Source organism: Trichophyton verrucosum (assembly GCF_000151505.1).
Source record: "Trichophyton verrucosum HKI 0517 chromosome Unknown contig00217_1.f1.exp, whole genome shotgun sequence".
Taxonomy (NCBI): Eukaryota; Fungi; Ascomycota; class Eurotiomycetes; order Onygenales; family Arthrodermataceae; genus Trichophyton; species Trichophyton verrucosum.
In genome coordinates this window covers 49,972-71,536 of record NW_003315508.1, presented here as the reverse complement: position 1 = coordinate 71,536, position 21,565 = coordinate 49,972, and the positions used below count along the sequence as shown (strand labels likewise).

The 21,565-nt window shown below is 47.3% G+C and overlaps 5 protein-coding genes across 5 annotated transcripts; 3 read left to right on the top strand and 2 right to left on the bottom strand.

Annotated features, from left to right (window-relative positions):
• Window positions 1–242: 242 nt before the first annotated feature.
• On the top strand, window positions 243–2,042 carry TRV_02466 (uncharacterized protein; the record flags this gene model as incomplete). The annotated part of the gene is made up of 1 exon (XM_003023318.1): window positions 243–2,042. One exon carries the CDS (start codon window positions 243–245, stop codon window positions 2,040–2,042), a length of 1,800 nt encoding a protein of 599 aa, XP_003023364.1.
• Window positions 2,043–2,641: 599 nt separating this feature from the next.
• On the top strand, window positions 2,642–3,613 carry TRV_02465 (uncharacterized protein; the record flags this gene model as incomplete). Its single annotated transcript, XM_003023317.1, has 1 exon — window positions 2,642–3,613. One exon carries the CDS (start codon window positions 2,642–2,644, stop codon window positions 3,611–3,613), a length of 972 nt encoding a protein of 323 aa, XP_003023363.1.
• A 341-nt stretch (window positions 3,614–3,954) lies between these two features.
• On the bottom strand, window positions 3,955–9,659 carry TRV_02464 (TFIIIC transcription initiation factor complex subunits Tfc3, putative; the record flags this gene model as incomplete). Its single annotated transcript, XM_003023316.1, has 3 exons — window positions 3,955–7,952; window positions 8,007–8,445; window positions 8,502–9,659. 3 exons carry the CDS (start codon window positions 9,657–9,659, stop codon window positions 3,955–3,957), a joined length of 5,595 nt encoding a protein of 1,864 aa, XP_003023362.1.
• A 1,421-nt stretch (window positions 9,660–11,080) lies between these two features.
• TRV_02463 (uncharacterized protein) lies at window positions 11,081–12,186 on the top strand (the record flags this gene model as incomplete). The annotated part of the gene is made up of 4 exons (XM_003023315.1): window positions 11,081–11,299; window positions 11,425–11,571; window positions 11,755–11,817; window positions 11,947–12,186. The coding sequence occupies 4 exons, from the start codon at window positions 11,081–11,083 to the stop codon at window positions 12,184–12,186; spliced, it is 669 nt and encodes a 222-aa protein (XP_003023361.1).
• A 541-nt stretch (window positions 12,187–12,727) lies between these two features.
• Window positions 12,728–21,438, bottom strand: TRV_02462 (uncharacterized protein; the record flags this gene model as incomplete). Its single annotated transcript, XM_003023314.1, has 3 exons — window positions 12,728–16,642; window positions 16,700–17,088; window positions 17,154–21,438. 3 exons carry the CDS (start codon window positions 21,436–21,438, stop codon window positions 12,728–12,730), a joined length of 8,589 nt encoding a protein of 2,862 aa, XP_003023360.1.
• Between the last annotated feature and the right edge of the window lie 127 nt (window positions 21,439–21,565).

Below are 21,565 nucleotides of genomic sequence, written 5' to 3'. Positions count from 1 at the left end.
AGAACTGCACGCGTTGCAAGATTCGCCGCAAGGTCGGCGCCTGTTCCTCTGGCCTGTAAATATCCTCCTTTCGATCCGGAAGCGCCCTGTTTTCATTCACTTACGTCCTCAGCCCAGCCCAGCTGGCTCGGTTCCTTCTACCCGCCGATAACTACGTAACCAGCAGTTCCCACAATGAACCGGCCATCTTCTCGAGCAGTCTTTGAATAACTTCAGCGTGCCTCTGCGACCGGTTCGACACCATGGAGGCGTTTGCTTCTGCAGTACCGGAGCCCTTGTCTCCCACAAAGCGCCGAAGAAGCGGACTGGTAAAAACCTGCGAAGGACTTCTCTGCAGCGCCGTCAAATATTTTCCTCTTGTTTTTGTATACGGACTTACGACGTGGGCGGTATGGGTAGAGGCTGGAGTCAGTATATACCACACAAGGAGCTGGTGGAAAGGTACGCCTAGCCCTATCCATATGAAACATTTCTTTGACAGAAGATCTAACAAGGCTACAGGGACATTGGGCAGCGTTTTTGGGATCTCTCTTTACCTTCTGATGAACACATCGTATACGGTTGCGGTCTTTACCGACCCCGGAACGCCCCTAAAAACCTCTACCCACGGCCGATCCAGGCATCAATACAGCCATCTCCCAACCATCGAAGACCCTGAATATAGCTCTGTCACAGTGAACTCCATGGGAGAACTGCGCTACTGCAAGAAATGTCGGTGCCGGAAACCAGATCGGGCACATCACTGCTCAACTTGTGGACGCTGTGTGTTGAAAATGGACCACCACTGCCCGTGGCTGGCCACCTGCGTTGGAATGTACAACTATAAAGCTTTTCTGCTGTTTTTGATATATACGTGCCTTTTTTGTTATGTCTGTTTTGCCGTTTCGGTGCTTTGGGTATGGGATGAGTTGATGAAAGATGCGCAATATATGGAAAGGTTTTTGCCGGTTAATGTGATAATACTGGCTGTTATTTCGGGAATGATGTCTCTGGTGCTAAGCGGCTTTACAGGTTGGCATATTAGTCTCTCGATCCGCGGGTTGACGACTATTGAATGTTTAGAGAAGACGAGATATTTGGCGCCGGTCAGGAAGACGTTGGATCGACAAAGGAGAGAATGGCAGCACCACCAGCCAGACGCTCAAAACATGGGGGCGACCACAAAAGACTTCGGCAGAACCCTTCAGGGCTACGGGCAACAGTTTATTGATATGCATGCTAATGCGATCCCGGGCGTCACTCGCGCTGAAGAAGGCGAAGAACGCTCTTCGCCTACAATAGGAACGAGAATCCCAGACCGAAGACACCAGCACAACGACTACAACCCTGACGAGCACTACGAGCAATACCAAACACCAGCTCAGCAATCTCTCTTTAGATCTTACGGAGAACTCGATAGAGCCCGGGAACATGATAGGTATGAAGAATACCTAGCGGAGTGCGACAGTGAGAAGCTGCCCCATGCATTTGACCTCGGGTGGCGAAGAAACTTGCAACACCTCTTTGGACCAAATCCCTTCCTCTGGCCCATCCCGATATGCACCACCATCGGCGACGGATGGCGCTGGGAACCTAGCAGCAAATGGCAGGAAGCCAAAGCTAGGGTTGAACAACAGCGACACCAGAGGTGGGAAGAAGAACGTCTCCAGCGCCAACAGTTCTGGCAGCGGGCGGCAAAAACAAGTCGGTCCCTGCCAACTACAGCTTTGCATCACTCATGGCATGCCTCTGAACCTCACCCGGGAAACTCATGGACTGGAAGGTTCAACAGTACGGGCAACATGAGAGCGTCACCTTATATGGGAAGCAGTGCCGAAGATCGGCCATCTACCGGTGTTTCCATGAAAACCTTACGACCGATGTCCCCCCGTCCTCGGCCTGGGGAAAGGGAGGAAGACATTGATGAAGCCTCTGATCGTTACAGTACGAGTTCTGACGAGGCTAGCGAACAGCATGCTCTTGTAGCAAATAATACTGCTAAGCAAGCTCTCTCTAACAGTGCTGCAAAAGGGGTGACGGAAGAATGGGTCAACTGGGATTGATTACTCGGATCATTCTCTGCCGTTTGCCCTTTTCCTGTATTCTTACTGCTTTTTTTGACTTTTGCATGTCTATGTTTGGTACGGTGTATTCATTCACGCCGTACTTTAGACCGGGTGCTGGATTTCGTCTCTTTGGAATGCTGGCGTGTTGGGCTTGGAAGCTTGTGTATTGTTTTTAAAAGATCTCAACGGAGTAACTAGTTAAATTTTCTTTTTCGAATATATGAATAATACCAATGTTTGACCCCGTTTGGAACACTGGATAAAGAACAGTTCATTAAACCAATTCGCAAGGTCCTCTGGCTCCCTAAAGTGCCTTTCCAAAGGCGCAGTGTTTCAGTATTCAATATTCAATCCTTCAAAGGTGGATAAGAATTTGGTTGGTCACGTGAGAGTTTCCCTCGGCGATTTGGCAAAGGCCAACATTGAATCATCGATTTGGATGTTGTGATAGCCAGAGGCGACAAATAGCGGCCCGAAGCTACTACGCTGGCGATATCCGAACCAACAAGGTGATCGCGTTAGATAAATGATGCAGACGCCCGGGAAAAACTGCTGTTCGAATAGCATAGGTTGATCGATCCGCGTTTTCCATCGCCATGTCTACTAATAACACGACCCTGCGACGGCTCATGAAAGAGGCCCAAGAGCTCTCTCCGTCATCTTCCTCGCCATGTCCTCACTTCCACGCTCATCCGCTGTCTGACTCGAACCTCTTTGAGTGGCATTTTACCCTTGCAGGGCCTCCTGCCCCGTCACCTTATGCTGGCGGCATATACCATGGCCGCATCCTCCTTCCCCCGCAATATCCTCTACGGCCCCTCTCGTTTCGTTTCCTAACTCCTTCCGGCCGGTTTGAAGTTAACCGCGAGATATGTCTTAGTATAAGCCGACATCATGAGCAAACCTGGCAACCAGCGTGGGGTATCCGGACCGCCTTGACTGCAATCAGAAGCTTTATGGACGGTGAGGCAAAGGGTCAGGTTGGCGGACTAGATGCTAGCAGTGAAGCTAGGAAGGACTGGGCAAACCGGAGTAAAGATTGGGTCTGCCCAAGCTGCCCTGATGGAAAGACAAATGCGGAGATCCTGGCGAAATGGCAAGACATGTGCCGTGAGAAAGGCGTCAATGTTGACAATGAGGGTGCTCCAGGGGAACAGCAAAATAGCGCTGATAGGATACCCGAAGGCCTCAAACTGGGCTATCGCGATGAGCTAGAGAAGGAATCGAAGCCTGATTCTGAACCTACTCTAGCAACGTCCCGACCAGGCGATAGAAACGGAGAAGTGCATCAACCCGTAACATCCGGTCTTAACAACTCTACGTCAATGGTGACTTCAGCGACGGGAAACCCGCCTCCAGCAGAGGCTGCTGGGAACCCAAGTCAGCCCACCCCAAATACTCGACCCCAGGTATCATTGGCATCTCAGCATACTCGCACTCAAATATCGGCCCGGAATACCCCTGACCAAGATGACGGCCCCTGGTTAGACAGAGCTATTATAGGGGTTATATGTGCCTTGGCTTTTGTCATTCTTCGGAAGGTTTTGTTTGCTCCTGCGGACATTTGATTACATCAAAGGTTTCAGCGTTCTTTTTTATGCCCGGAATGGCGGCGACTAGTTAGCGGGGGCCAGCGGGTCTGTACTACAAACTGGAGTTATCATTTAAGAATTTATCTCATGATCTTTCCTACTCCGGATGTTGGTGTTACTAGGTGGTTGGGAATCATTATTACGGTGCCCGGAGTTTTGCTATATATAATATTCTGCCTTGAAATAAAAACATTAATTTCAGCATCCTAAAACAAGCACCTAAAGCAAATTAAAGGAAATGAAGATGTCTCCGGTATGAAAATGATTAAGATATGCTCAATTATCAGGACAAATACATCTAATATACATAGCAACATTTACGTTTGGCCGTTCTCAGATGCCCCAAGTACCATCCACCACCACTCGCCTACAACCCATCCTGTATCGTCGGAATGATTCTCGGTTAAGCTTTGTGTCCTCTCAATAATACCAACGTCAGCAAGCCAGCCTAAAACTAGAAGTGTCTCCCACTCCGCTAGACAAGGCTCCAGCATACGTGTTATGCCTTTAGCTGCAATGGCCGGTCGAGCAACAAGTACACCAAGAACCGCGCTCAAAACAAGCTCCCATACTATCTTCACAAATTGAGAGTGCACATCAAACCACAACGGAACTTTAGGCATCAGTGTCAATGATTCAGAGCTAATCGGAAAGTTACCCAGATCACCTTTTGGTATCGGCGTCTCTTTTAATGCCTGGCTGATGGGATTTCCGTACAGATACCGGCCGTGGGCTGGGTGAACCTCAACGTTAAAACGCAGCTTTTCTTTATCCATCAGCCTTGTCAGGTAGCCTCCCTCAGTTAACCCATATTTGTTCCGAGGAGGGTCCCTTGGTACTAGGACAATGTGGCCTTTTGAAGCTAGGTTGAGGAGGGCAATTATATCACCATCTGTAGCGTCATACTTCACGTAATAACACCCTTCAGAAAGCAGAGCAGGGTCAAGAACCTCTGTTTTGAAAGAAGAGGCCTGCTTCAGTTGTGTTAACTCAACCGGGCGTCTGCGTGTGAGGGTACCAAGGAACTGCTCCGTAAGATCGAAATTGCGTCCAGGGGCTACCCGACCCTTGTTACCCATGGAAATGACGCGCTCGGTCATGAGAGATTGGATAGCCCTTCCCAGGAGATCCTCGCCGAATTGCCTCATTATTTGACCAGCTTCTGCTGGTTTGTAGGTCTCTTCAGGCGTTACGACATTTGCGCGCACCCATGTCTTTGCCACATCCAGTAGCTCAAGCTCCGTTGCCCTCGGTTTGCGTGACCGGCCATCTGAAATATTATTAGAGAGTAGCAGATTTCCTAAGAGAGTCCGTTTCCTGGGTATAGTTGTAGGGGGCGTGTAGTGGTAGATTTCATCAATCTGCTGGCTTGGCTCTGTTCGAAGCTCAAATAGGCTGTCAAACTGTCGTCGAGACGCTGGGAGGTTAGGAAGCCTACCCATACTAGGCTCTTCCATGTTCCTGCACGCCCAATTGACAACCCATTCCCAGTCATAAGTTTCTAGGTTGTCGAAATTGATTGGTGGAACTTCTCCCTTTTCGTAGGCATCTGCAAACTTCTCCTGAAAATCACTTTGCATTTTCGATAGCTGCAGCCTATGTCTCCCTGTTAACAGCCTCCCACGATCATGAATGAACTTGGGTGTATAGTCCGGGAATAGGGGGGTAATCAAGGTCCACTCCACCATTCTTCCTTCTAACCCCCCGGCGAGGGTGCGTACGACAACCATAGCTACCATAAGCCGTTGAGTTACCTTGGCTGGTAAAGAGTTAACACGCCTTGTCTTGTGATTCTTAATTTTATCCGCTTCACCAGCGGCTTTGGCCTCCTGTAGTTGGGTAAGTTTGCGTGTAGTTTCGGTGTGCGTCTCCCCTTTCCTCCATCGTTGCCTCCGGTCAGAGCCAAAATGACGCGCAAGAACAGCTTCAGGAGCCTGGGTTCTCCTGGCTAGCTGCCTTGTCAGTCTTCGTGTGTGCTCTATCTCCGCAATGGCCGCAGCATCGCTTTCAAATTTCATTGCACCTTCCAGGGGCGGACATTCGGGGAGTTCCTCGATAGTATGATTTATGTAGACAAAATCATCGTAGGGCATCTCAAAGATTTCCGGGTACCGGTGCTCCCAGTATTTGATCCTGTCCACATCATAAAAGAACTGGTGGGACACTGGGTCGGAAAACTTTGAGCTATCAAACTTGCGATTGCCTCTTTGTGACAGGATTGTTTCTAAGTTTTCCGGTCGTATCATATTATGTTCACCATGATGTTTAGGGTACACCCTATATTTACCAGGAATATAGGCACCTGTCCCAAACGTCCCCGTGGCCGAGTGATATACTTGCAGTGGACACATGAGCATTGACTCGGGAGTTACCATGTATCTAGTTTTTGAAGATATCGGTAATGCAGGTACGGGGTACCTCGTATGTTGAGATGAACTCCCACTAGGAGACAGTAAACCAAAGGAAGCCAGATAAGAACGCCCTTGCGCCAACCGCTGTATGCTCTCCAACCTTTGAGTTGGAGGGGAGTCGAAAGGAAAAGATAGCTCTCTGATATCAAACTCGAAGAGTTCACCTTCGAAGTTGTGCATTTTCCACCGTCTTCCTGCCTTAGGTGCCCTGCGTGTCATGGCTGGAGGCTGGTGAAGTGTCACGTTAACTTCCCCATCAATATCAGGAAGCTTCACACCGTATCCCAAGAATCCACGGTTTGACTTTCTCAGGTCTGGATCAATTTCAACCTCTAAGGGAAGATAAAGCTGGGGGTCTGCATCAAGCATTTCCTTTTGCATGGCTCTTACTTTTGGATGGTTTCCTGAAATTTCCGGAAAGGACAAAATGCTTTTCGTCACCATGAGGCCTTTAGAATTCCTCCCACTAAATGTGTGCTTCCTAGCTTTTCCAGTTTCAATGAGTGTTCTCATTGCATTTTTTACTGTTCGTGCATCAGGCTTTGTGCTTTGATTTGTTTTCAACCACTGAGTCGTAAAAGGATACCACATTTCACTTCCCATAGGATATACGCCACCTCCTTTTTCGAGAATATCTAGAAGAATCTTTCTTCTGAGTACGCCGATTGAACCGGACCTGATATCTCGCTTAAGAGTTCCTTTGATCTCATCGACTCTAGTAACAGAGGCATCTGGTGTATTCTGGGCATCAGGAAGAGTGATTTCGGTGGTTATACCTGAATTTCTGGCAGATGTGTTCACGGTCTGCGCGGCCTCAGAGACAGGCTCTCCATATAGGTCACATATAGGCTCTTTCTTCAACTCAGCTTCTCTTAAACCTTCTTCAGGGATTGTTTCTCTTGGATGTTCAACTGTTGGTACGCAAGGAGCCGTGGCTTGTTGTGCATCCCTAGGGGAGAGGACAATCAACTCCTGCTCTTGTGTTTCACGCACTGGTGCTTCGGTAAGTTCAATGTCACTGTCGGGGACGGGGTTTGGTAGTTCTGTCGTTTGCCTCAATCTTGACCTATTGTCATCGACCAACAGGCTTCCCTCGGGAGAAGGTGCTGTTGAAGCTTCCACTTCAGTATCAAGTTTCCGTTTTTTTGGCGGTCTTCCCCTCCGGCGTCGAGGAGTTTCCCCTGTTCCAATAGACACTGGCCCGCCAGCGTCTGGAGCTCTTCTTTTCCCTGATACCTGGCGGCTCTTCAGGTTGTTCCATTCAATATCCAATTCATCGTTATTGGCAGGCTGCTGTTCGGTATCCTCTAGGCCCTCTTTATCGACTTCAGAATAAGTCTGCCGTTGAGCAGCAGCCCTGACCGGGCGGCAAGGGCGGGTTTCCACGGACAGGTTCGCAGACCCCGCTTGTAAGTTTGTTTCAATTATCGAAGTTGTTTCTTCATCTCGTGGCTCAGGTGATGCTTGGGGTACAAACCAGTCAAATTCCTTTAATCTCGGTGACTTGAAAACGGCAATACGACTTTTACCTGGACGCCCTCTTTTTTTACCAACAGGCCGACGTTTTCCAAACGGTGTTATATATACACCAGTTGATGGGCGGTCCATAAGTAGAAGGCTGTACTCCGTCCACCCTTCATCTAGGCCTTGCGCTTCAAGGAGTTCCTTTCCAGTCAATCCCTCATATGGATCTGCGACAACTTTCTGCCGTTTAGCCGCACGGGGGGCAACTTCTTCCATGCCATCCTGAGGACCAGGAGCCAATTGGGCGACATCATCAGGCTGAGCACCGTTAGGAACATTGGATCCAAGCAGTTCATGATCGTCTGATTCAAGTACTCCAGCGTCTCGAGCGCGCTCGAGTGCCGATCTCGAAAGGCCACCCTTTCTGAAGAAGTCAACGGCTAAAGTCTCCAGTTAGCTACGTATTAAATATCCAAAAGTGAATGATAACCTACTATATGTGCCATCCAAGAGAGAAACTGCAATAGGGTCATTGAATGTAAGGTTCCATTTCGAAGGCTTAGAAGCCTCCAAACATTCACGAAGCGTTGCATTCCCCTTCCGTAAGAGCGGCTGCGAGATGTCTACTTGGAAGCCATATTTGTCCAAGGTAGCCTTTGCGTTGGCTGGGGGGGCGTTTAACACTCGTTTTCCGGACCTGGGACCTCCAGTTACTGCATCCCAAGAAGCATGACCATTGCTCACCAGGGAGGAAAAATGGTCGAACGAATAATGTATATAATAATATACAGTTTTGTTGAGTGCAGTGTCGCGGAGAATGGCTAGATGTCGAAGATGGAGAGGCTGTGAGCTCTGCCATGAGCTGGTCAATCGAGAGAGAACGGTCTCCAGTGGCTTTCTGAAAAAGGATCCCATTGTTAATTTATTGATGTCCTAAACAATGAATATATTAGTTTCCAAGGACATTTTAAGGGATCAGATAAACTAACATTGTTAGAGATCCCTCTAGTGCCAGCCTGATGGATAGTATCAAAAACCAAATTAGTTATTGTTCTATCCGGTGTCCATTGGGGGACAATCCGACCGATATCAACAACATAATTAGTAGAATCGCCTTCCAGGCTAGGATCAACTACAATTTTTTGGCCTTGCTCCTCGTCCAAGTCTGCGTCCAACTGCTCCAGAGATGACATCAGCCCCTTACTGTCTTCGTGGAACAGTTTGATGTCCTTCTCCGTTGGCTCACGTATCAGCATTACTGAAGGATGCAGTGATTTCATTGCATTTGAATACTGAGATACTGCACGGACTCGTCGAATACAGCCAATGGCCTCAAATTTCCGAATGGCTCTTCTTAATATTTTCCCGTGCCAACGATCTTGCATTCCGAGTTTTTCTTTAAGATCATTCCTGGTAATGACCTTATACTCCCTCAGCATCTCAAAAAGCTTCTCTTGTAAAACTGTGAAGTCTATTATCTTGCTAGTTGTTGATTTTGAGCCAGGTTCCACGACTGATGAAGGATCATAAGAAAGCTGCCCTGGTCCGAGTCCGGCGAATTTATTCAGAGTACACAGACTTGTCCTCGCAGCTTGATATTGTATGGCTCGTTTTTCAATATATCCTTTTTCCTGCAATAAGTCAGTCCTTTTAGGAACTGAACGCTTGTCTTGTCCACTCAGCCGGACAAGGTCGGACTGAATGATGCCCTTTTCTTTTCGAGAAGCGATAATTGATAGCAGAGCAAATTCCAACGGTAAGACCCTGGTGGAATCCGGTTCATGACCAGTGATGGAGAGCCAAGTTCGCTCCAGCGACACAAAAACAAGCATATCTTGTCCCCGGCGACCAGGAGCCGGCCCTAGTGCTGGATCAATAGCCGCCTCTGTGGTGCTATCACCTTGTGAATGCGGTACCACATCGTCCAGTGTAAGAGAGTTACCCTCTCTATCTTTGCCAACTGATACTTCAGGGTGCTCCGTAAGCCACTTCCATACCCTGGACTTGAACCGTCTGTCAAGATTGGGTATACGACGTGTTGCCACACCATTTCGAGCATTATTCTCGCGCCGCAGCGCATAGAATTCATCAATAAACGTAAGTACTTGTGCTGGAGGCACTCCTATCAACTTGGTTAGCTCCCTCATGTATGTTTAATCATAGCCAATGGAAAACTAGTCAAGATGTAGTCTGCCGAGCACCGCGTCTCACCTTGATCACCGCGTAAAGATATTTCCTCCAGCAAGTATTCGATCAGGTCTTTTAAACTCGCAGCCATCGCCCCCTTTACGCCTTTGCATGGCTGCGTAGCTCTTGTTGCGGCTCTTAAGAGTCTTGGGTAGCCCCCGTAGTTATGAAGATTAAAAAATAATTTACGTCTTTTTTTTTCGTGGCAAGCGCGGGTTTCGAACTTCGTGCCACGTATCACATGACATATCCAACTTCTTGCTTATGTCATCATGATTATGTCAAGCCATTACTAAGCTGAGCCTCCAACAACTTTGTCAGCCCTATGACGTCACTAGACACACCCGACACTTTATTTTTACCTTCCAGAACGTCAAGAAAGAACCCGTCTTTGCCGAAGTCTCATGCTCAGCCAGGCTGGTTCGCTATATAAGATATAAGATGTTCGCCACTCATCAATCCCTCTCCAGCGGAACCATGGATATCTCTTATTTATGTCCGACAATATCAAAACTGTGCACAAGTACTTCTAGTTTGGAAACTTGAGCTCTTCCGTCATTGCTTCTGCTTCCGACTGCACGTCCAATCTTCGACGAACGCGCAGGCTATATAACTTCAATAGAGGATGGACAAACCCATGGTTCCAGACGCTCCAGCGGTTCCTGGACCACCAGAACTCCCCTACTCACTCAGGTCTCGAAAACGATCGATTTCTATATTTTGGACACTCTTTATAATTGATACTCTGGTCCAGCCCTTGGTTCTTTACTTTACCTTATGGTACTGTACTAATTTATCACACAACTTGGGTAAGTATATGTGGCCTTTTTTATTAAGCAATTAAATCAGACGCTGATATATATTCTATTATTCCAGTATTCACAATAAGCACCGCTGCTCTCGGAGGAGTTGCCGTCGTTGAATATTTTTATCGGTTTTATAACCTATTTAAAAAGGGATCGAAAGTGAGACCGTTGAACGCAAGGAGGTCATGGGTATGCCCACCAGCTTTGGCAACGTTTTGTACTTTGCTAACAAGCTGGATAGCTCGATTTCTTTCAAGTGAACTTCACGATAGTATGGCTCATCCTGGCAGTGGAACTCATCATGTATGTGCATTCTTGAGGATCTCGTCTGGAGTATTATTGTTAACCCCAGGTACCTATAGAGGAACTGTTCAAGAAGAACCGTACAGTATGTACATCCCTGAATATATTATGGCCTACTGATTCTGACTTTTGCTCCACTAGTTCGTCTCCTGGCGATGCCATTGCCCACCGTTATGTTTTATTTTGGACTCGTTCATCTAACCCTCGACCTCCTCCGTGCCTTAGGTTACCAGGCCCCCTTCCGCATATCGTCAACGCCTAAGGGATACGTAATGCCCACAGCCTTGTACGTATTAATTGAAGACGTTGTTGCGGTGGATGGTGGTGGTGGGCAGTTATACAGAAGGGCAATTCGTGATAGATATCTCTCCAGCCCTTACTTCAGACAGATGCTCTTTGAAATGAATTGCTTTTGGGGTGGCGGGTCAGTCGTCTTTGCAGCGGTCATCACTGCTCTGGTATTCACAACACCTAGAGACGTGGCATATACGGTATGTTTTTGATATCTGGTAGCTTTTTTTTTTTTTTTCATGGCTAATTTTTCCATTAGCTTGGATGGTCTTTACCCTTCGTGTGGGCCGGCACTTGGGTCCTTATAACTATTCCCTGGGTCCAGGCTGATCTTCGCAAGGAGAAGGCTGCCTGGGGGAAATACTCCCTTCATGGGATTCCTTATACCGATGACATCACTTGTCCTACACCCCAGACTCGGTTTATATCCGTTTCTGGCAGGTTGATGTCCTCATTACCATTCCAGAAGCCGGTAAAGCCCGATAGAATTGACGATAGCAACGTCGCATCGGGTTATGATTCCGAAACTGTATAATTATTCGCTAAGTTTGGTGGATTGTAAGGGCTAGAGTATGAGCCTTGATTGCTCGCACCTAACGCATACTTTCATGTTCTCCGACATGTATTATTAAAATAGCGTTGAAATTTCCTATAGCATCTCATTTACAAGCATGATATCATTTATGGAATGGAACACTATTTCGAGCCTCCGCTTCTTGTATGTCACTCAACTGCTTGTATTGCTTCTACTATGCACGCATTGTCTCAATAAAACCAGCGGAAATAAAAGAAACCCCACGCATGTAATAACAACAGTTGATGAGAACCAAAAAGTATGGGTACCCAGTATTCTAACCATGAAAACCCGAATGCAAACCACAATATCCAAATGTCCATCCATCTATCGTCCGATTCCCTAATGGAGACAAAATTGCACGTAACAGGGAAACCACCCGAACAAAAGAACGATGCTTTGATAAGGAGAAACAACATCAAAGCGAAAGAACAGCAAAGGCAACTCCAGCGCCAATCCAAGGTTGAAGGGGATACCATCGCCCCAAGACTAATTAGAGAACAAGAGATATAATGCATCACATTCCACCACTAGTAGGAAAGAACGTTGAATGCAGTTGGGAATACATGGATATAAAACAAAACGAAACAATAATATGCATGGAAGTGGTGGAAGTAGCCCTTGGGCTATAATTTATGCTCAAAAGTGGTATGACCGTAAGAGGATGTTGTTGTAAGGAGATTTGAAGTGAGAGGAATGATATATAAAATGACATCTAGTCCGGTAGAACGTACACCGGGGGAGTCCAGTAAGTAATATACGGGTATGCAGCCTGTAATTGCAGGATATAATCATGGTATACTCAGTCCAGTGATCCAAGAAACTTGCGCCCAAGGAAAGAAAGGGGTTTCCGTCGATTTCTATATTAGTCGTGAAATTAGATATCAAAACTTTTTTTGAAAAAGTCATAAGATAAAAGTATTTCTCAAATTTCAGAAGCATCATCAGTGGCATTCTCACTACCGAGAGATGCTCGACTAGTTGTAAAACGGCGCCGAGAGTGACCAGATTTATCGATTGACTCCTGCTAACCAGTTAGTTTTATGCATGGTAATTAGCTGGGCTGTTGACTAACATCTTGATCCTCTATTGCAGAAGAGCCCATAGGACCAATATCAGAATGCGCCGTTTTGCTTCTTGGAGGAATACCCATAGAGTCTGTGGACGGTGCACCACTGGCCTGGAAAGCATGCGAGTTCAAAGGTAAATCAGGAGACGCGGACCGTTCAGTTGAAGTACGGCTGGCAACACTATTTGAACCATCCGAGTGAGGGGTGCTCAGGATTGACTGGCCGTCTAACAATTGAGAGGAACTAGCTAGCTCTCGAAGACGCTTTTGTTGCTGCTTGTTTGGCCGATGATGGGAGAATTTATTGCCAAGTATTGCGGGTGCATGTGAAATCAATGCCTTGATTGCATCCTTTTTTAGCCGGAGAGCAAGGTCCAAGTTAGACCACGACTTATTTCGATATTCAAGAACAGGCAGCCTGAAAACAAAGTCATGGATATCTTCAATATTTCGCTCTCCTTTGCCCTTGTAGCTTAAACAGAGTACAACATCGTTGATCTTCACATGAGTAAGGATCATGAAATTTGATGCGCGAGATATCATCCGAGAGAGATCATCTGCTCCATGCGCTTTATCGATATGCACTTTGGTTGGTGGTCGCTTGAGAGTAGGCCTCTTTGGTTTCTCTTCAGCTTTATTTCCAGCTTGGCTTCCGAGAGACCAATCCGAAGCTTGTCGTCTCAGCACAGTAAGGCTATCAGCGGATGCTTTCTTCGCCAAAGTACGACGCGTAGGCACTTGTGATGTAGACAGACTTCTATCATCTTCAGCCTTACGCTTCTGGGGAGCCGGATCTTTGATTATCGGAGTCATCAACATGGACATTTTAATCCTTCCGGGTGAATGAGAACGGCGTTTGTCAGGCAAGGCTAGAGTAGGCATTAATCGTTGCTCAACAGTACCTAGGCGAGAAGGTGGCCTCTCATCCGCAGATGTACTGGCCGTACTCATTGCTGGAGTATTAGCACCACTGGTTGTGTTGTCAACTTCTGAATCATCGCTAGGCGGATCTATCTGCTTGATCATAAATGGTGAAAAACCTCCATTCTCAAAGGCGTTTGGCCCGGCAGCTGGAAAAGCATATTCGAACAGCTTCTGACCTAACTCTCTTTCCAGTTGTATCTTGAGAGGGAAGAGAGTAACTTCAAAATCATTGAGTACAGGTATTCCAGCAATAGCCTCTAGCATATACCATTTGACTTGAAGCATTTTAGCCTCGTCTTTTGGGTGAGTTCCTCGATGGTCGTCTTTGTATGGAAGGATAACTTGAGGATAGAGCGCCTCCGGTAGTAAGTTAAGCCCATATATGTTCCCAACTTCTATCGTGTTATAATTTGATCCGTCACTATTATCCGTTCTACCGTATGCGGCGTCTCTTAGTTGAAATTCCGCTATCGGCTCTTTACTATTCGTCATGAGATGCCAAACGATTTCCGTTGCAGCAAGAGTCCAGTGTAGTAGTCCACTGGACGCCGATTTTGCGCGATCATCACTCTTTCTTTGAGATGTTGTGATGGCTTTCATCATAAAGAATAGCTCATCTTCACACGTTATCAGGTCTTTCTCTAGTGACACTCGGTCCGCTAACCCTTGTTTGTCAAGATATTTGCCGCGGATTTGAAACAGGCTTTTGATCTCCTCGAGATAACGGATTCGCTGCTGGAGACGATTGACAATTTCTGGCGCACCTCGAAGATCACTGAAGTCAGATGCCAGCATAATCTTTTCCAGCTTCTCGGCCCGAACTTGCTCTCGGGGCTCACTGTACATGAGTAAGTCAAGGGCGATAATATATAAGGAGTAGTACTGTGATGAATCACAGATCGCCCGCACTTGCGGGAAGTCAACAGTGATTTGGTCGATTCGATGTTCTGTAGGGTAGGCGGCGTGCCTATCTTCGTCTGCTGACTCACCAGCGACCTTCTCATTGAATTTCAGTCGCAAGGTATTGAACTTGTCGTAGCGTAAGCTTGCAGATGTTTTCTGGATAATCCTTGAGAACCCGGAAAGGTCGATATCAAAGTCAAACATGGCTTCCACTGAGACCCAAGGCGGCCAGGATGTGCCTGGAGCGTTTCCGTATCCATTTCCACAGTATATATGTATATGGCTAGAAAAGCTCTTTTGGTCTGCGACGAAAAACTGAGCGCTGTCCATGCTAAGTGTAAACTGGCGTTGTACCAGTCCACTAACATCATCAGAGACTCGGTGTTTATCCATAATTGACACGACCTTTAGTTGCATCCCTTTAGCGGTAACAACAGCCACAGATTTCTTATTTTTCTCGCTTTGCAACTGAATTTGGGGAGCAATGAGTCTCAGATGATAGCTGTTCTGCGGTGTGAATTCAGGGGAGATATTGCTACTCGATTTTGAGCTTATAGTAGGATGCTTGCTCTCTCCGGGGGTAGGCGGCTCTGCATTCACAAATCGACTTGCATCATTAAGGAGCTGTTCAATGCGCTCTTCGGTCGACATGTCGTCGTCTCTTTCAATCTCAATATGAGAGCGAGGTTCAACATTCCATGGTGTTTGTTGCTTTTTGCCCATATGCCGGCGTTTTGCCTTGACTTGCTCGTCAACGATATCAAGGATGAACTTCACTGCGCGCCGTGACATGTAGTACACAAATCCACGTCTCTGGTTGACTTGATGTATATATCGCAGAATTATGTTTCTCAAGGAATTATTCCACTTCAATTGGATGTTATGAATGACGAAGCGGTTATCAAAGTCGCTCGCAAACTCATCCTCCGTTGAGGATATTAGAAGATCAGCGTTTTCGCTGCAGCGATGCGAAGACCCATTAGTGTTGCCATTTTGGACAAAATGCATTTCAAGCCGTTGCAGTTCATCCTGAAGGAATTTCCGTCGCTGCTCGAGGGATAGTCCGTGCCTGACCATCGTTTCATATTGCCTTCGAGACTCTTCATCGGCTATGCCGTCGCGGATAGAACGTAGCTCAAATTCGCCAACAACACGGTGATGCGATGAAGACTGAGCTTCCAAAACATTAAGACGTTCCTTAAGCAACTCGATTTGTACTCGCCGGGGATCGTGGTCCTGTGACATAACACATACATGCGTAGGCTCATCTCCGAAGGGACTATAACCTGGCTCATCCGGCCCTACTTTGGTATGATCCGTTTGGCGGAAGAACGAAAACCGAGGGGAATAGGCCAGCGGAAGAATTTGCGTTCTCGGATTGCTTTCTACTGGAAGAACCCAATCCAATTCGACAAAATCATCCATGTCAATCCAGTTCAGATCCTCGTCTGGAATAGTAAAGTTTGATATATCGGCAGGCTGAGATATACCAGGGTAAGTTGGGCTAGAGCCATCCTTCTCATCACCACTGTCTTGAGCAGAGTTGCCAATTGATGATACTGCACGACAATCGGCCGAAATGAAATCCAATTGTGCTCTATTGATTTTCATAGAGCTTGCTTTCGTCGGCTCAAGCCGTCCCTTGACCACGGTAGTATACTCTCGCCGCTGGTGCAGGTCAAGCATGAAGCTATCCAGCCGCACTTTAAGCCCTGTTGCATAAACAATATCTTCCTTGTAGTCCTCTGGATCCTTATGCTTGTAAATGTGGGATACAAAGAGCGGAGACAAGAAAAGTTTATACTTGATAGTGCCGAGATGACGGCTAAACTTTTTACTTGTCTTTGTTAATCCAGGGAAAAGAGGTCCTTGACGGACTGGAAGTGACATCACTCCAGAAAAGAGAGACCACCAGCTAAAGAAATGGGTAAAGAACTTGGGCGTAAGATGGACGGTGTTGTATGAAGCCGATGGCTCTCGGTTCGTAAGAGTCCACTCTCGAGCAACAGGTGCAACAACAGCTAACGAAAGATGTATGTGATTGCTTCTAAACCCACGGAACGCATCATAGTCCTATTACACGGTCAGTTTCATCCTAGAATCACTATATAGGATTGAGTAACGGCTCACCTTTAACTCTTGGGGGCTCAAATACATGGGGTTGCGTAGGACAACCTCGTAATGAGGTTTGAAATCAAAGCATCTCTCTGCACCATTCGCATTTCGTTCAAATACCAAGCCTGCAAGCCAGCGGACGTTTCCAGAAAGCTTCATTATCACCTTCTTGAACAATGCGTCACTCTTCCCAAATCTAGCGGTGCCACTGTTAAACGCTGGTGATTCGTATGAATACCTCGCTTGACGATTATAATCAGGAATAGCAAGCACATATTCACCACTGGTAACTGCAAAGAATTCTTGAGGGTCATAATTCGTACGGATTCCCCATTGAACATCTTTACGCCAGCACATGACGAAACCCGCACCAAAGCCGGTAACAATGTATGGATCACGGGAGCCTATAGATATCAACTGTCAGCGTTCGTCACAACATGAAGCATCAATTAAAAAAACTAGGGCTTACCTTTTAATCTGAAATGGACATCGCCATCTCCTTTCCAAACCCATAGTAACCTTGAATGGAAGCTTAGCCGTATCTTGTCCCAGAACCCAACTCGCTCTGAGGGATCTATCTCGGGCTTCGTAAAATTCTCAATAATCTTCATAACGTCCTGGATGACCGGTTGGTAGGACATTCCCCAAGATATCGTGGTAGGCTGATTGGTGTTAATTTCAATTGTTGGGTTAGAATAGGTCTTCACAGGAGCAACCGTCCTGCGAACGTCAAGGGAAAAGCCATCCTGCATTGTGCCATCAGAAGCAAGGGATGGGGGAACAATATTAACGATAACCTGGCGAGAAGATTCAGGTCCACGAAATTCTTCAGCTATGACAAAGTCTGTCTTGAGGGACCAGGCTGGAACACGGGCGGACTGTCCAGGGCCTAACGGAGGGATATGGATTAAATCAAGCGGGTAGTCTCTTAGGTTGAATCTAGCTTCTCCCATATCTAGTCGGATGCTCATCGGTATCAATAAAGCATACTTCATATCCAAAGGCATGCCTTTCCCAATCCTATGCAGATATTGGGGATATTCATGAAGTGGAAACGACGGCGCATCCAGAGTGAATCCAAAATCCGTTATTCTGATGGCAAGTAAACCTGGTCGGCTTGGGATTGGAATCACCCCCGCAACCTCTGGCATCCCATCAGGAGTTTTGTCAGCTCCAACAAAAAGGGATCGGAGTTCTCTAACTGCTGCATTCTGAAACCGAATTGAATTGTCGATTTTTTTCTTCCAAGAGCGCGCATTGTGAGCCTGAAGTTGGTTCCAAGCCTCATCCGCGGATAGAATGCTACAGTCGGAGAAAGTGGGTAACTGGCTAGTATCATACCGGCCTTTTGTATAGGCATTTCTCCCCCTTGATCTAGACCGCTTCCTCGGTCGACTATCTGCGCTGACGCTCCTTGGGTATTCACCACTCCTACGAGAGCTTGTATAAGGCCTTTCTGTGAATGACCTGGGATTCTGGCTCCTGAGACGGAGAGTAGCATAACGATCATCTTGACTTTCTCTTACTTTTTTCAGCTTCATATTATACGCTTCCTCGCGTGCAAGACGTTGCTTCTGCTCCTGAAGGCCGAGACGATAGATACATCCGAGTTTCCATTCGAATGGATCGTCTTCTATCTCAAAAACCATCGACTTGCTACGCAGTGATATTTTGGGTACGCATTTTGGTTCACTAGGGGGCTTTGCCATGCTTGAAGAGCTTGATTTAGTCCTCATGCGGTAGTTGAGCAGTTCCAGTGCTTTGAACGTGTTGACAAAGTTATCAAACACACGGTACATTATCATATGCGGAGGAACAGCCACTCGAATAAAATCAGAGGAGATGTCGTATGACTTTGTGGTACCCAAAGTCTCTGCCTGCTTCGTTCTGCTCTCTCGAAGCCCAACACGAATACCTCCAACGCTGAAAATTCTGGTCCAAGTCCCTTTGGCCTTTGGAGATTCCACATGCAGTCGGATCAGGTGCGACCGGATAAATGGTGGTGACCAACGGTGTCGACCTGCAACGAGCCCATACACCTGAAGCAGTATCCTTGGATCAGACGGCATCACACCCTGGACCTGTATAGAAGGGGCTTTGATATCAAAAGTGGTGAGTTCGACTTTCGAAGCCTTTCCAGGTGCTCTCATCGAGGACGATCTGCGTTTTGGTCCGCGCGTGTTCACCCCAAGAGTGGAATTGAAAAATGCATCATTAATAGTAGTCGCAGCAATACCTATTGCGTAACATCGATAGAGTGAATGTTTGATGATAATCTCGTTGATGATAGAATTGACATGAAAGATAGGGCCTTGAAGGTCGCTCGAAGTGGTCAGGGCAATCTCGAATTGAGGCACCGAGAGGAAAGCGTCTGGTTCCATATAGTCTACAGACTCCATGATAAAACTCTCCATTTGACTGACATTAAACGTTACCCTTCTGCCGTCTGACGGACGGGAATAAGACTTCCCAGAGGGTGAAGTAGGTGTAAACCTGAATGGGTCATCCGAGATAGCAGAGTGGCTAGGAGTTCGGCGCCGCAGGGACCGTGGGTTTGGCTTTGGCTTTTGAAGCTGATACTCTACCGACCATTCACCCAGATGAAGGACAATTCCTCTAGTAGCAGAACCAACAGTAGGATCCGAACCGGCAATTTCAATGCTAAAAGCAGAGGATTCGAATTGGAAACGAATAAGCCAAGGGGGAAGGCGCCTTAGAAGGCTAGGCGTATCATGAGAGGAATTGTGTTTTGGAGGAATAAGCCTCTTCAGCTGCTCAACAGCTTGGTGCAGGCCACGAGTAAGTTCCCCGCTAAGGATATGGATTGAAAATGAGTTCATAGAGCCTGAAATAGCAACCGCAATCTCGGTGGTTGCATTTATATAACACTTTAGGTCCATTGTGTCCGTGGCTAGGAGACGATGCCTAACCCCTGCGGCTGTCTGGTAGTAAATCAGATGAGAAGAAATACGGTATGTGGCGACCAGGGAATATTGGGCACCTTCTGCAACAGAATGAGAAGACTCAACGTCAAGGGAAATAGAGGATATAGATGAGACAAGAAGGTTGTAGTCAGAAGGACTTTCTGAGGCTGAGGTGGGGAGCGCAAATCGAAGAACGGGCTCGTGGACTGAGAGTTTGATCACAGCCTTCGGCAGAAGACGTGACATAAGGAAGTGACCTTTTTGAGAACTAGAACGTGGGGAGGATCCTCTCGCCTGTATCAGGGCTAGGATGTTTGATAGGTGTTTAGGTTCCAGGTCAACGGAGGGAGATGTAACAACGAAATTGGCGAAAATGACATTTGAATTCCGCTCAGCGGCATCTCGGTGGTTGCCAGCCAATGCCATGGTTTTAGAAGGGAGGGTTGTTTTGATGGTTGTTGTAGCCATGGGAATGTATATCAGCTTTTCATGCTCGTCTACATTCTCACCCAGAGATACTGAAGATGAGATGGCTGCTATCAAAGCCTGATGGGCAACGTCATCACGCTGAAAGTACATCCTGTGTGATGGGTGGGCTGGGTCCATTCTATGAAAGTCAACGCCCACCTCATGAGTGTAGAAATTTAAATAGAGGGGCTTTTCCATAGACTCTGGATTTTCCACGGTGCTTGAGACACGGAAGAAACTCAAAGCGAGCTGGAAGTCCTGGATTCCGCGTATCAAGGAGGTAAGGAACGCCTTCGATTCGGTAAGGTGATGGGCCACGACCTCCTCTTGAGGGGTATCCTGCTGTTCAGTGTCCGATTCTTCCATTATATTTCCCAGCGCAGTTTCGTCATCAGTGTCTTCGCAAGAGGTTCCAGCGTCTGGGGTCATATCATCCGGCAATGAGAGCAGCTTGATCCGTAGCAGGATAGAGCGAACATCATCATACGGGATATGAAGCCTCCCCACTTTGACCGAAATGGAGACTTCCCGTAACCCTTCCATGCCATTTTGAAGAAGTCCATGAACATTGATTCCAATATTATCAAATATCTCCTTGTGTTCACAGCCATCTACTGCCAGGAGTATATTTCGGGCGTTGAATATCCACTCTGGAAAACGTTTCTCTCCCGAAGCATCTTCGTTCTGTCGAAATTGCTTTCCGCCTTGCATAACTTTACGCCTAGCATCCAGGGACATGGTGAGGGCACCAATATGAAGCTCTCCAACATCGCGTATGCGAAGTGTAGTCTCCGTAGCCGAGATATCAATCAAAGCCAACCATTTGATCTGCCTGAGCAAGCGCTTCAGTCTCTCCTTAACTCCCTTCAGTATCTTCCACGTCCTCTCCCAGGACGCTGACTTCTTCTTGGTCCTTCCATCACTGCTGCCATTGCCGTTACTGTTGCCCACGGCATCACTCTCTTGCGCAGCTCTAGTTTCATCCTTTGCCAGGCCCTCCGGTGTATGTCCAGCGGTAGCCGCAGCGGTGGCAGCTCTCCGACGCGAGCTCGCAAGGGCCTTTAAATCAAGAGCGACGGTAGCTCGTTTAATCCGCAGGCTAACGTATGTAGGCTGGACGAGCGAGGGCCTATGCACGGAAATCCCAATACCTCCGAACTTGATATAAACCCCCTCCCGCGGCGAATATGCGATGTGTCGTAGTGAAAAGTAGCCGATCCGCTGTATGGAGACGCCGGTAGCGATGCGGATGATCGCGAAGAGAACAAAGGAGGAGATATAGATGAGGACGAGGGCGACAAACACCGTCGTAGGGCTCAAAGATGCCATGCCAAATGGCAGAGGTCCCAGGGCTCGAAACATTGGTCAATCCATGCGGCAGGAAGGACGACGCTACATGGCACCGAGCTACCACAGCAAGCTCCAGAGACCGAATACCTCTCCAGCAGCAGGCTGGATATGCTCATGCTCAGTGCAGTCCACTAGTAAT